Source organism: Herpailurus yagouaroundi, unplaced genomic scaffold (assembly GCF_014898765.1).
Source record: "Herpailurus yagouaroundi ecotype Mexico unplaced genomic scaffold, PumYag 213, whole genome shotgun sequence".
Classification (NCBI taxonomy): Eukaryota; Metazoa; Chordata; class Mammalia; order Carnivora; family Felidae; genus Herpailurus; species Herpailurus yagouaroundi.
The window spans coordinates 15,305,964-15,320,366 of NW_024412444.1; the positions used below are offsets into that span (position 1 = coordinate 15,305,964).

General features: G+C 50.0%; 1 protein-coding gene across 1 annotated transcript in view; it reads left to right on the top strand.

The window, feature by feature from the left end:
- The window catches only part of STIMATE (STIM activating enhancer), a 54,283-nt gene that overhangs the window by 25,834 nt on the left and 14,046 nt on the right, over positions 1 to 14,403 (top strand). The window contains exons 3-4 of the mRNA XM_040454820.1: positions 10,615 to 10,663; positions 12,502 to 12,597. Coding sequence (XP_040310754.1) covers positions 10,615 to 10,663; positions 12,502 to 12,597 — 145 coding nt within the window. The remainder of the gene's footprint in view (positions 1 to 10,614; positions 10,664 to 12,501; positions 12,598 to 14,403) is intronic.

The following is a 14,403-nucleotide window of genomic DNA, read 5'->3' on the forward strand; positions in this document are numbered from 1 at the left end:
ACGCCCTGGGGATGGCCCAGTTTGTGAGCCCAAATAGCCTGAGTCGTGTTCCCTGAGGAAGGGGAGGTGGGACACACACTGAACGGCTTGACCAAGGGGGTGTCATGCTCAGTTCACTCTAGCTCATGTGAGGGCGGGTTTAAGGGAAGAAGACTGGGGTCAGGAGGCCTCCCTGTTGAGGTGATGGAGATGGGCCTTGGTCTCAGGAAGCCTCCTGGGCACCAAGGCAATGCCCCTTCTACCCTTATGGCTCATTCATGTGAGAATCTTTGTTGCCTTGTATTAGGCTTCCTCGAGACAGTGGAGATATGGGCTTTGCAGTCAGAGGGCCATGCATGTAGACAGACCTTGCCTGTGCCATTTTTGGCCTTACCCGTAAAATGAGAATGATACCTTTCAGGGTTGTCATAAAGGTTAGAAATAATGATGTGTAAAGTACCTGTCATAAGTAGCCAGTGATGGTGGCCACAGCTACAGATGCTTTTCTCCCCACATTGACCCTCTTAAGTAGACAGTTGAGGAAACTGAGACCCAGAAAAGTGACTTGCTTAAAATGACAACATTTTTCATAAAGCAGGGACTAGATTTCAAGGCAACCCCAACATGGCTGCCTTTAGTTCCTTGCTGTAAGAATCAGTGGTCCCTTCATTTCTCCTTGAAAAGTAATCACCCTGTGTTTAACACTCTCCTAGGCTAGGACTTAGTCCTGTGGTCACCGCCAGCTGCAAGGTCATTCCCCCAGCTGGGAATGTGGTCTGTCAGCTGTGTAGCTGAAGCCTTAGGAAGGAAGGGAGGAAAGGGGTATGTAGGTTTTGGGGAGGCAACCAGCAGTCTGCCTCAGTGACTTTCTGGGACTTTGTCCTGCCCTAAAGGAACTGGTACCTCTGGGGTTTTCCTACCACTGCGGGCATTAGGAGGTTTGGAATAGGGCTTGGCTGTTTATAATGTAGGGAAAGTGCGGAAACATTTTCCTTGATTGCTGGTTCTGCTAGTGAGAGTGGATTTGCTCACCACCACCCAGAACAGTTTCTTTCCTTTCTGAGCACTGGGGTACTGGGTTTACTGAACCAGCAAAGTGTGGCTTGAGGTCTCTGGCCCAGCCAGGGCCAGTTGGAGGAAGAGGTTGGCTCAGGTGGCTTGTACTTCATCCCAGGTCCACTAGTAACTATGCGGTGATCCTGGAGGGATCACCCCTTCCCCTTCATTTTCTCCGCTCTTTACACTGGAGGTGATGGGCCCTCAAAGACCCTTCTGACTCTGACTGAGAGTCCAAACTGCCTACTTTATGAACCAGTCCCTTGCTGGCATTAATGGCAGCTGTTTTGCTGCGGACTTGCTGTTGAGTGGGGCCTGGGGCTGTTTGCCATTCGCCGTGGTGAACAGTCTGTTGCCCTCGATGGAAGCCTGTCTTGGATGGGACACTGACCTGTGGTACACCTTGAAAAAAGAGGCCATCACGTCCAGGTCAGCAGTGTGTCAGTGGACAGAAAGCTCCAAAAGTGCGAGGGATTTTTTTGGCTCCAGCCCATTGGAAGAAAGCAAGAAAAGAAAGAAGAAAGCAAGAAAGCACATCAACTTCTGGCATGAGCTCATGGTCTCTGGAGCTTCCCGTGGGGTGGGAAACCTTCTCACATCCCTAGACCCATGATGTCATGAAAGGACCTGTGGTTTCCTGGCCCCAGGGAAGAGCATGCGTCTGTGATTCCCTGTAGCATGTGGGGCAGAGCCATCCAAGTTGGCTTCTGTTGTGTCACATTTTGAAATAGAAGCTAATGTGGCCACAGTGTGGTCTGTGATCACCCCCCTGCTTTAAGATTATGCTTTGGGCGCAAGAACATGAACATTCCACACATTTATATTCCGTATGTAATCGGATTGCCTCCGTGGATTTTCACAGCAGAGGGTAGCGCTGTGCCAAGAGCACTGCCGGGTTCAGGAGTCTCTTCCTGTGCTGTATCCACAGGGCAGGGTGGCAGTCTTCCCTCCACGTGCTGGTTTGGGAAATGTCCTCAGATCAGGAGAGGTGCAACGGACTGCCACTACCCAGTAACTGAGTCTGCAAAATCCCTGTTAACCCCACCTCCATTCGACCATAACCTTTCTTTCTCTCCACCTGGTAGCTAAGCAGCTTCTTACTGTCTCTTCCATTCCTGGCAACTCTGTTTCTCTCAGGCTGTGCCTGACATTGACCAAATGGCTCTCTTAATTGTGTGGTTTAATTTCAAAACAGTTGTGCTTTTTATGACTCAGTTTCTTTTTTTTTTTTTTTTAATTTTTTTTTTCAACGTTTATTTATTTTTGGGACAGAGAGAGACAGAGCATGAACGGGCGAGGGGCAGAGAGAGAGGGAGACACAGAATCGGAAACAGGCTCCAGGCTCTGAGCCATCAGCCCAGAGCCCGACGCGGGGCTCGAACTCACAGACCGTGAGATCGTGACCTGGTTGAAGTCGGACGCTTAACCGACTGCGCCACCCAGGCGCCCCATGACTCAGTTTCTAAATAGGACTACATGGTAATTGTTCCCCTTCCAAACCCTGTGATTTTTTTTAAATGTTTTATTTTTAAGCAATCTCCAGTACCCATCATGGGGCTCAAACTCGGAACCCCCGAGATCAAGAGTCACATGCTCCACCAACTGAGCCAGCCGGGTGCCCCCGTCAAGCCCTGTGATTTTTAACACCACCTCTTATGTCTTCCTCCTTGTGACATGAAAGAAAACACCTGTATGTGAATCTCAGCTATCCTCTGTCATGCAGCAAGGCTATGGGAGCACCACCGGCAAGGCTCTGAAAGGGAGAGCGAAGTGGGGTACGCAGAACTTCTATAGGAGTGATCGCTGTGCCTTGCCCCCTCAAGGGAGGGCGTGAGCCGAGAGCACGTGTGAGAGAAGGGGCCAGGTGGGGGCCTTGCCAGCCCCACCGGAGGTGCTGGGCAGCAGCGAGCCCTGCGGGCATCTGGGCACCCACATGACCCGGTTAGTACACACTGAAGCCATGCGGAGGAGGCAGCCTGTCCGGTGATCAGATTGGCAAGGTTTGCTCCTGCTCCCTGCCAGCGGGGATGTGGGGAAACGGGAAGTCGTGGGAATTGCCGCACCCCCTGGAGAGCGGTGTGACAGAATCAACTGCATGTACGTGACCTTTGACGCGGCGAGTCCGCCACTAGACATTCACCCACACGGGCATGGCCGGTACGTGGCAAGGACATTCACTGGGTGGTGCACGGCCACGCCATGGCAGACCACAGAGCCTCTGACAAAAGAGGCAGAGCTGCGTGTACAGGAGGTGAAATCTCAATGAGAGCAGCAAGGTCCCACAGTGTGTAAAGTATGTGGGTGTCTGTCTCTGAAAAGAGACATCTGTCCATCTTTGGTCTCATGTGGCATGTCTCTGGAAGTCTGTGCAAGATCTGGGTGACAGTGGTTGGCTCTGAGAAGGGAAACATGGCCTGGGATTTCAGACAGAAGGAAGACTTCTCACTGAGTGTGTTTGTACTCTTCAGATTTTTTTTTTAGGAGAAAAAAAAATGCCTTTATTAGTTTACTAGAGGTGCCATACAAATAATCACAAACTTCTTTGCTTAACACAACCGAAATTCTCTCCTTTCTGGAAGCTCAAAGCCCAGAATCAAGCTGTTGGCAGGGCCACACTCCCTCCAGTGAGTCTGGGGGTGAATCCTTCCCCATCTCCTCCTCTTCAGGGGTTCCTCTTCAGGGGTGTGGCTGCAACGCTCCAGCCTCTGTCTTTGCCTTTACAAGGACTTCTCCTTTCCCCTTGCCTTCTACTGTCTCTCAAGGACACTGGTAATTAGATTTAGGGCCCACCTCATTTATCCAGGATGATCTTATCTCAAGTTCTGTATCCTAATCACCTGTAACGACCCTTTTTCCAAGTAAGGTCACATTCACAGGTATGGGTGGGGGGTCAGGATTTGGACATCTTTTTGGAGACAACTATTCAACCCACTACAATTGTCAGCCAGATTTATAGGGGAAAGCTCACCCATATGCTGTTTACAGTAGACCCACCTTAAATATAATGTTGAAAAAACAGACATTAAAAAGGATATACCATCCAAATATTAGCCAAAAGAATGTACTCTGAAGTTTGTATATGTTCATCTCTTCCAAAAGATGTATTTTAATTCAAAAATGGGTAAGAGGGGCACCTGGGCAGCTCAGTAGTTTGCACATCTGACTCTTGGATTTCGGCCTAGGTTACAATCTAGGCACCTATCAGGCTCGCACTGAGAGTCTGCTTAAGATTCTCTCTCCCTCTCCCTCGCCGTCCCATCCTCTCTCTCCCCCTCCCTCTCCCGCCTTCCCTCTGCCCCTATCCCATGTGCAGGCACACGTGCTCTCCCCCAAATTAAAAAAATGTGTAAGATTAGGAAAGAAGGGAGCGGTGTTTCAGGCAAGTCAACAATGATGTGCACTGTTACGGCTGGAAAGTTGCCTGAGGGCAGGGACCCGGCTGTATTATCCAGTGATATGTCCCGGGCACAGTTGGTGCTCAGTGTAGTGGAGCGAAGCACAGGTGGGTGGGGTGGTCAGAGAGCCAGGGGCAGGGAGCCCTGTTAGGAGGCAGTCTGCTTAGCACAGGAAAGCAGTCATGAGGCCCCGACTACTTTGGTGGTAGAAATGGGGAAAAGGACACATCCAGAAGACTTGAGTTGCACAATTGTCAGGGGCGATTGACAGTTGAGTCGGAGAGGAAGATAAGGAGTCCCCACGCAGAGGATGCATCCATTCTGTGAAGCCAGGGAGCGAGGGCTGGCGGGGGGAGGAGGCTGGAGAGCCCTCACCTCGGAAATCCTGGTTAGAAGGGGAGCCTGTGGCGGGAGGACAGACCATGGAGAGGCAGAAGAGAGACACAGAAGAGCACTCAGAGCACTGGGGAGTCAGCCCAGGGAGGATAACAGGGTTGGGGAACCCTGGGACCCTCCTAGCATTTAGGCCTCTGTAGAGAGGTCATGTTGCAGATGGCAGACCCAAGGTCGCATGCTTCTCAGGGACCCAGAGACTAAGACGGGGTGGTTCAGCCCCAGGCCTGAGGAGAGTAGACACCAAGAGGAGGAATGGGAAAGCAGGGCCAGGGCAGGGACCCCTGAGGGCAGATCGCTTTCCTGAGCATGTGTCTGTGCCAGCATCTTCCACCTGTTTGTTCTCATGTAATCCTGACACCAACCTGGCAGCCCCCCCCCTTTTTTTTACACACAGTCAGTTGGCTACATAGTAGCAAAGACAGAACTCCAAGCCATATCTGTCTGGCTCTTGGCCACTACTCCTTTTCAGAGGTGACAGGACCCCATGCCTATCTTCAGGACACGTGTGCGTAAATGCAGAGCACCTGCTTAGGGCCCCACCACAGCCTGGAGATGGTGGTGCACAGTGTTGTCAAAGGAGTGGAATGGGGTCTGTGTGCCAGGTTTCAGGGACCACTGAGTACTGCACACCCCGACAGTCCCTCTCCTGTCCCTGCTCCACCCCTCACTCTGCTCCTTTCTTTTCCTACTGGGGGCTCTTTGAGGCTGTCAGCCTGAGATTCTGGTGTCCCGCCTTCAAGGACCTGACCTACCCTGGAGTTGTGCTGTCCTTCCCAGCCTCTTGCCCCAGGCTGTGTGGTGAGTGTTAGGGTGGCTTGTGCTGTGCTTTGGCTTCTGTCCCCATCTCAGTTCTCTGCATCCTATAGAAGCACCAATAATTGAGCAAAACTCATCTGTCCTGTGGCTCTGTCTGAACCACTCTCTGCTCAAGCCTTGTTGTTCATGGCTTCCCAGGGAGCAGCTTCCAGGGTCCTGCAGGGAACGGCCGTGTTTCCATGGGACTGGTGCCTGGCTCACTGTCCATGAGGGACTCGGGGGCAGCTCATTTCTCGTGCACAGAAGTCTCGTGTCTTCCAGGTTCCCACAAACTCCCCAACACCCCCCCTCCCCACCCAACCACCACCAGCAAAACAAAACCAGAAATGGGCAGAACTGTGTCAGCCCCCAGCATACCCGCATCCACCTTGTCGGCAAATCCTGTAGGTTCACTGCGGAAGGTACCCTGCAGCTCCCACCTCTGGTCGCGCTCTCCTCCACCACCCAGGCCGAGCACCCAGTCACCCAGGGTTATTGTAGTGGCCTAATCTGCCTCTCCGCTCCTGCCTTGGTGCCCTCAGGCCGCTCTCAGCACAGCAACAGTAGACCACAGCCCCCTGCCCTTGGCCACCCCCAGGTTACCCTGGCCATGAGGCCTGGGCTATCTGACCTCATGCCCACATTCCTGCCGCTCGCTGGCCCCAGCCCTCCACCTGAGGGCTCTTCCGCAGACACCTATGACTCACCCCTGCCTTTCTTTGGACATTGGCTCACCTTCCAGACCTCCTGATCTGCAATCTGCCAACCCATTTCCAGCCCACTGTCCTTTCCCGCTTTGGTGTCAAGTCGCCATCCTGCCACTCTCCACATATCCTCTCCCCTCTCCCTGCCCGGAGAATGCGAGAAGTGCAAGAATTGTGTCTATTTCATCTGCTGCTGAATGGGGCCTGTCACACCGCAGGCCCCGCAGTACAGCATGACTGCGTGGCAGAGCAGCTTCCAGAGTTTTCCTGCCACATTAGATCTGGAGGAGTTCTTTTAATGTTTCTTCTGCCTTTAATTAAAAAATAAAAAGATTTTAGACTCTGAAATGTTCTAGGGGGGAGGGGATGGCAGATGGAGAGGAAGAAGGCAGGTTCTGGAGAATCACGAGTGGGTTCTGAATTCTGTCTGAGGTGCTCCTATGTGAGGCTGCACCCCTACCTGCGAGCATGATCAGCACGCACACACATTCTTCTTTCTTCTTGTCCCATAGGCCCCCATGACCCACACCACGTCTCCCCATGTCCCGCTTTGCTGTATTAGCACAGGTGTCTGAAGGGTTTATTTTTAATTCATTGAAATAAAAACAATGTGAGATTAGAAGAATGTTTTAAACCATTCAGAATGATGTAGAAAGTCTACTCCCCTGATCTATAATTCCTTTCACCAAAGGCAGCTCTTGTTAATAGCCATGTACCCTTCTAGGGAAAAAACACATGCATAACACCAACATAAATATATATCCTTTAAAAATGGATATGAACAGGAGTGCCTGGGTGGCTCAGTTGGTTAAACATCTAACGTTGGCTCAGGTCATGGTCTCGCAGTTCACGAGTTCAAGCCCCATGTCAGGCTCTGTGCTGACAGCTCAGAGCCTGGAGCCTGCTTCGGATTCTGTGTCTCCCTCTCTCTCTGCCCCTCCCCCCCATCTTTCTCTCTGTCTCTCTCAAAAATAAGTAAACATTAAGAACATTTTTTTAATTAAAAAAATGGGTATAAACATGGGCACGTGGCTGGCTCAGTAGAGCATGCAACTCTTGATCTCGGGTTTTGAGTTTCAAGCCCCACATTGGGTGTAAGGATTACTTAAAATCTTTAGGGATACCTAAGTGGCTCAGTCAGTTGAGCATCTGACTCCTGATTTCGGCTCAGGTGATGTTCTTAGGTTTTGTGAGATCAAGTCCCACAAATCAGGCTCTATGCTGATGGCATAGAGCCTGCTTGGGATTCTCTCTCTCTCTCTCTCTCTCTCTCTCTCTCTCTCAAAAATAAAGTAAAAGAAAAAAAAAGCTACCCTCTTAAAATAAAAATAAAATCTTTTTTAAAGGCTAAAAAAATAAAAAGGGTATGAACAGAATGGTGGTAGGCATATTTTTCTGCAATTTATTAATATAATTTGGAAATCTTTCCACATGAGTCCATGCAGATTACCTTGTTGTTTTCAGTGACAGCCTAATGTTGCGTAGTACCGTGACGTATATACCCAGCCGCACACTGGCAAACATTGGTGTCTTTCCGGGTACTTGTTAGGACAATATTACAGTGAAGATCCCTGTATATCTTGGCACATGTTGTGCCTGTAGAACACACATCTGGCAGTGCATTGAAGGTTAAAGGGGTCTGGGCACTTAAAATTTTGATTGTTATTGCCAGATGAAATGTTTGTCCTGGTGTATGCTTTTACAGTATGTTTTCCTCTCAACTTTTTATTTCAAAATGTTGGGGCGCCTGGGTGGCTCAGTCAGTCAAGCATCTGACTTCGGCTCAACTCATGATCTCACGGTTCGTTTGAGCCCCGCTTCAGGCTCTGTGCTGTCAGCATGGAGCCTGCTTCAGATCCTCTGTCTCCCTTTCTCTCTGCCCCTCCCCTGTTCATTCCTTCTCTTTCTCTCTCTCTTTCTCAAATAAACATAAAACAATTGTTTTTGAATGTTCAACCTACAGAAAAATCTAAATAGTAATTTAGTGAATACTCAAATAGCCTTCCTCTGGGTTCTCCAACTACTGTGTTGCCACACGTGTTAGTGTGCTAGGGCTGCCATAAAGTACCACAGACTGGAGGGCTTGGACACCAGAAATTTCTCTTCTCACAGGTCTGGAGGCTGGAAGTGCCAGGTCAAGATGTGGGCAGGATCGGATTCTTCCAAGTCCTTTCTCCCTGGCTCGCAGATGGCACCTCACAGGATCGCCCCTCAGTCTGTGTGGGTCCTAATCTCTCTGTAAAAGGACACCAGTCATGTTGGAATAGGACCCACCCGTATTACCTCCTTTTACCTTAATTCCCTCTTTTAAGACTTTCTCTCTAACTACAGCCACATTCTGAGGTACTGCGGGTTAGGAACTCCCCCAGCGTGAATTCAGGGAGTGAGGATACAATTTTTCCCATGACACCACATTTACCTCCGTTCATATGTTATGTGTCATATTAATATAAATAATAGGTTTATTACATAATTACTGAGATTGTGTTTATTACAATGTGTTATAATTACACCCTGTGTAATATGTAGTTACTTTATATGATTATATAAGGTGTAATTTTTTCCCTAAACTAACTGCCAGTGAGTTGCAGCCATCCTGGTACTTGAGCATGTGTCTCCTCAGAATGAGAAGGTGCTGCCCCTCAGGACATGTTTATTTTATACTGATGAGGACAGAGGCCCCTCAGGCAGAAGCACAAACGCCCATGAAGTGGCCCTGGTCCTGACTGGGGGCTTTCCCTCCAGATTGTTTTCTCCTGGCCCAGTTTCCTCTGCGTCTCCATCCCCCAGCACCCAGGCCCTCAGTGAGACTTGGGTTCTTGTGGGGAGGAGACCCCTGCCTTTGAGAACCTTTTGGGCCAGCAGAACCTCCTGGCCCCACCTCCAGATTCTTTGATGTTGTTGACATTTGGGGATCTGTGATGTATCAGCAGAGTGACAGACGTCCTTACAGTTCCTCCTGCTTGTTGGTCTATCAAAATGTCTCTCTGAACACCATACCTGTTTTGTTTCTGTGTACAGGTAGTCCTTGCGTTGCAGACTGCAGACTGCCTGTTTTCATTTAAAGTAGCAGGGTCGGTTGATTCGGGCACCAAGCTCTCCCTCCCTGTGTCCTCCTCCTGCATGCTCATTGGCAACTCGGAGCTCTGCTGTTGGTTTTCACCCACTGCCTTAGTAACGAGGACCCTCCATAGGCTTGCATTGTGGTGTTTCTTCCTTGGTACTTTTGTGAGGGGCGACATCACACATGCAGCACTTTCGGTGTTTGTGTCGGGATAGACCCGTGGAGACAGTCTGCAGACCCAAGGTGAAAGTGCCAGTTTGGGCGGTCCTTTGCCTTTTGAGGTCGACCTGCTGGTGAAGGAGCGCCCCACCCCGCTGGCTGTTCTGTAGCCAGGAGCACCCCCGCCTGGTGCTAGGGCTCAGCCAGCATTTTCTCCAGCCCCAGAAACCCACCATCTACATGATTCAGAACCATGTTTCTAAAACACGATCCCAACTATGTCTTTGACTCTGCTTAGCACTCTGCCCTGGCTTTTCCTTCCCTATGAATTCATTCCAGGTTCCTTAGCCTGGCATTCAAGACCCTGCGTCATGTGGCTTCTGCTCCATTTGTCTGCCGTGTTATGTCCCTGCACCTATGAGCTCATGGTGTGTGCTCTGTCCCCTCCCTGGTCCATTCGCTCAACTTTGCTAACTTTCAGGACCTGGGTTGGCCGCCTCGCACCAGTGAAGTATCTCCTGACCAAGGCCCTCCCAGGCAGGCAGACGTGGTCATCCTTCCCTCATGCCCTCACTCTGCCTCAGACATACCTCTTCTCTAGCACTTGCCTCACTATATGGTTGCGTGCCTGCCCTCCTGCTGGACAGCTGCCTTCGCCTTTGTCTCAGTGCCTGGCTAGTGGCCCAGCCACTAGATGGGTGGATGAATGGATTTGTCATCATGTAGAGCAAATTCTGAAGTTGGAGGTAGCTGCATTCCACTTTGTGGTTTCCAGGCCCTGAGAGAACCTCATCACAAAAGAGAAGAAAACACAGTTTCCCACACATTGTGAGGAGTCTTTCTTCATAAGTGTCCAGTTCTGAAGAGTCTGTACTGGTCAGCAGCCAGTGCAGGGCCTGGGGCCTCTGTGACCTTCACAGCTTATTGTGCATTGGCACATGTTAAAAGAACAAGTACCTTAACTTAGTAGTGTCAACCCCGAGTGTACTGATAACCCCACTTGTTGAATGCATTTTGCTTCGTTGTCGCTGTGGAAAGCCGCTGAATGGTGTGTGTTTTCTTCCAGTCAAGCGCTTCAGAGAGCCAAAGCATGAGAGACGGCCGTGGAGGATATGGTGCGTATTTAAATATTAACACCTTCCTAGAATGCCATGGGCTATTTGGGGTTTATTTGCAGGGAGGGCAGGGGGCAATGTGAGCGGTTCTCCAGAACATAAAGTGTTAGGATCCCTTAGTTGAATCAATCATTAGGAACTACGAATAATATGAAAGATTTCTATTTCTCCAGATAACATTGAGCTTTGCCTTTATTCTATCATCACACTGCTGGCCAGTTTTAGAAAACGGAGGATCAGACAGATATATCACTGTGTGCTGCAAGTCCCTTTAATTATGTCTCCCTGGTGTTAGATTGTGATAAATCCTCAGATTCTGTAGTCTGTGTGTATGAGCAGAACATTATCTATATTTAGAGATTACTCAGATATACCATGTATATGCTTCTCTCCCCAAAACTAGTCTTTCCTAGTCCTAGGATGACCCTGTGGTAGCAGTTTTTCCTTCATAAAAGGAGGGTAAAGCTTCAGACACAGCTTCCAAAGACAAAACTCCAGAAAATAAGGTGACAGCCAGTTCTTCGGAACAACATGTCCACAAGAAGCTGACTTTCTTGGGCTGTGTTAGGCTTGCAGGTGTGCTAACAAAATAGCCATTTTCCCCTCCGGAGAAGACGTCAGATAAATCACTGTGATAAAGGCCCTTTACAACATTTTAAGCATCTCCTTATTGATCTGCAGTGCATTATTTGTGAATGTTGATCATTCTTGTTTTTATTTTCCCCGGTCGGTTTCTCTTGAATCTGGGTATCTAGCTTGGGCTGGGGGACCTGGGGAGGGTCTGGAGCTGGGGCACTCTGTGGGGCACACATTGTCCTTTGGAGGGGGATTTCTACTTTGCCATTATTTCAGGAAATGATTTTTAAGCTTCAGTCATGGGGTTGGTCTGGATAATCTCCAAAGTCCATTCAGCCCTAAGACCCCAAGGCTGATGGTCCATGCCTGTGTGCCCCTCACCACCCCCTTCAGTGGCCTAGCCCAACCCTGGATGCCCAGCCTGGGAGACCAGGAGATTGACTGCAATCCAAAGACTACCTGTGGTTTCCAGGTGTTCATGGCAGGGGAGAAACTAAAGACCCCTCATGGATGGGGCAACATGGTGTCTCCAGAACGAACACCCTGCCATCTAGCCCAAGAGTTGACAAACTACAGCCCACAGGCCCAATCTGGCACGCTGTCCATTTTCATAAAGGGTTGCAAGAATGGCGGGCTCTCCGGCTGCTCTCACACTGCAGTGGTGGGGCGGGGGGCGGCCCCCCTGACCAGTTGCTGCAAACAGTGGCCTGCAAAGCCTAAAATATTTACTCTCTGGCCCTTTACAGAAAATATCTGTCCACCCCAGGCTAGCCCAGGGCATAAATGGCAGCAGCCAGAAGTCATTAGAGTTTGAGCTGCAGTGCTGGATTTGGGCGTCTTGTTAGTCTTGCACAGCATTTAGCTCTGAGTGAGGTTGAATGGGAGCTCTTTAAAACAGAGGCACCTTGGACTTCATCGCGAAGCTATGGTCGAGCATTTTGAAATAACAAAAAATGAAAAAGTAAACACACCTAATTTAAATATATGTTTAAACATGTGTTATACATCAGTGGCCTTTTAGGGGTTTATACAGTGTTTATGATGTTATAAATCAGTGGCCTTTTAGTGTTATTGAAGGGTTCAAAAGGTAGCCGAGATGCCAAGCCTGAGTTAGTGCTGATGCCGGGGGAAGGGGTGACTAGTAATGGGGAAGTTGAGATCTCCCTGCTAGCTTTCTTCCTGTTTCAGACTTCTCATTTCCCCTAAATTGGATATTACCCTCCTGTTGGGGTGGTAACAAGTGCTGATCCTATTTTGTGCAGGTTTTTAGACACTTCCAAACAAGCCATAGGAATGCTGTTCATCCACTTTGCAAATGTGTACCTAGCAGATCTCACTGAAGAGGACCCTTGTTCACTGTAAGTGGCTGATATTCCAGTACAAACATCACCCACCCGTCCACTGAAATTGTAGGCTGGTCTTGCTTTCTGCCACCAGTCATGTTCCCTCTAGCTTGGGGAGGGAGCAACCCCCCATTGTGCTCTGTGTTCCCCCAAATGACCATATTCTGTGTGCTGCCTGTGGTTGCTCTAACACAGCTGTCAGTTGACCATTAGGGCTTTCCCTGCTTACGGTTGCCCTGCGCATTGGCTTTCTGCTCGTCAGAACTCTGGTCCTTGGTGTTCTGGTACTTTTATGCCTCCTGGCAGGGAGCAGTCCCTGGCAGGATGGCATCGTGCCCTGAAGGAGTATCTCTGCTGGAACTGGACACACAAGGGCTCCTCTGTGATGCCACCTGCTTAGGGTCAAAGCCATTGTTGACCATCATTGACCTCTTTGACCTGAAGACCACAGGTTGTTCCAGCACATCCCTGCAGTGTGCCTTCCACACAGTCCCCCACCCTAAGAAATCTGACTGAATCCCCAAATTGTGCCTCTCCTGGCAGATGGAGTGGAAAAGGAGGCTCACCTGCCCTATCCTGGCTCCATCTCCTACCTTCCTGGCTCAGACTTGCTCAAGCCAGTGCTGTGCTGGTGGCCCTGAACCCCACCAGCTACCTCCTGCTTCTATGCCTTTGCTCATGCTGCCCTCTGCCTGGAACACACACCCCCCCCCACCACCACCGCCACCCCTGTCCTGCCCCTGCCTCTGAGAGAGCAGGGTGGATGGCTGGTGAGTCCCTTGCCAAGAGGTTTAGTGTGTATTTAAGAACATTTGGACTGGAAGATTCTTTTAAGGCTCCTTCCTTGATGACTGTGTAGATTTAGATTTCAGAAGGAAGTCGTGAAGTCGCCCAGAATCTTTCTCTAAGAACTGGACAGGTTGTGATCTATTTGGATGTTTGGGTGTATGTAGTCACAAAGCAGAAGAGTAGAAAGGTGACCCTTCTGTAGGGGAGATGGTTAGGAAAGGGCCTTGTCCTTCCAACTCTTGAGCCCCCCAGCAGGCTTGAGTCATTGTCTGATCTTGTTAATCATCTTGATGTCGTTGACCAGGATAGACTGAGAGCCTGCTACTTGCACAGGAGCCTCTAACCTAACTCCTGGTGTAGCCTCAGCCATGTGCAGGACTCTCCCTTGCAGCACCTCCATTGCCCATCTGCAAAAAGAAGATGATACAGCTTTAAGAGGGACATTGACAAACTGAATCATAGCCAGGATGGAGAAAGGGCTGTTGACCGATCTTGAGTGCTCAGCCTGGAGGAGAAAAGGCCCAAGATGGAGTTTGGTATGGTGAAGGCACTTGACTGAGAGGCCAGACTGAGCCATAGTTTGCTCCCCTGTCCTGTGTGTCCTGCCAGATCCCCAGGATTCCTATGAAGGTTTCAGGAGTTGATGAGTATAAGCGCCACTGGAAACCAACCAGTGGGGCACTTCTCAGGAAGTTAACAGTTCAGTTAGAGGAAGTTGTTGTTAAAACTTAGGAAAGGCATGAGAGCCCCAGCAGTGGGGACAAGAACAGGTGGTGCTTGGGGAGTAGATCGCATGTGCCCTGGGATCTGTTCCAGGTCCTACCATCCTTGCTCTGCCCTGTGACTTTTTACAGGTGGGCTGGGTTGGGCTGGCCCTGGGGCATCTTGGGAGTCTGCAGACCGGAAAGGAAGCCAGCCTCAGCTCAGGGAAAGCTCAAACAGAAGGAGACAACTGCTCCCTGTGGCTGCATGGGTCCCGTGTGCTGGGGGCTCTGCTCCTTCCTCTGGACAGCTTTGTTGGCCGGGTGCGGG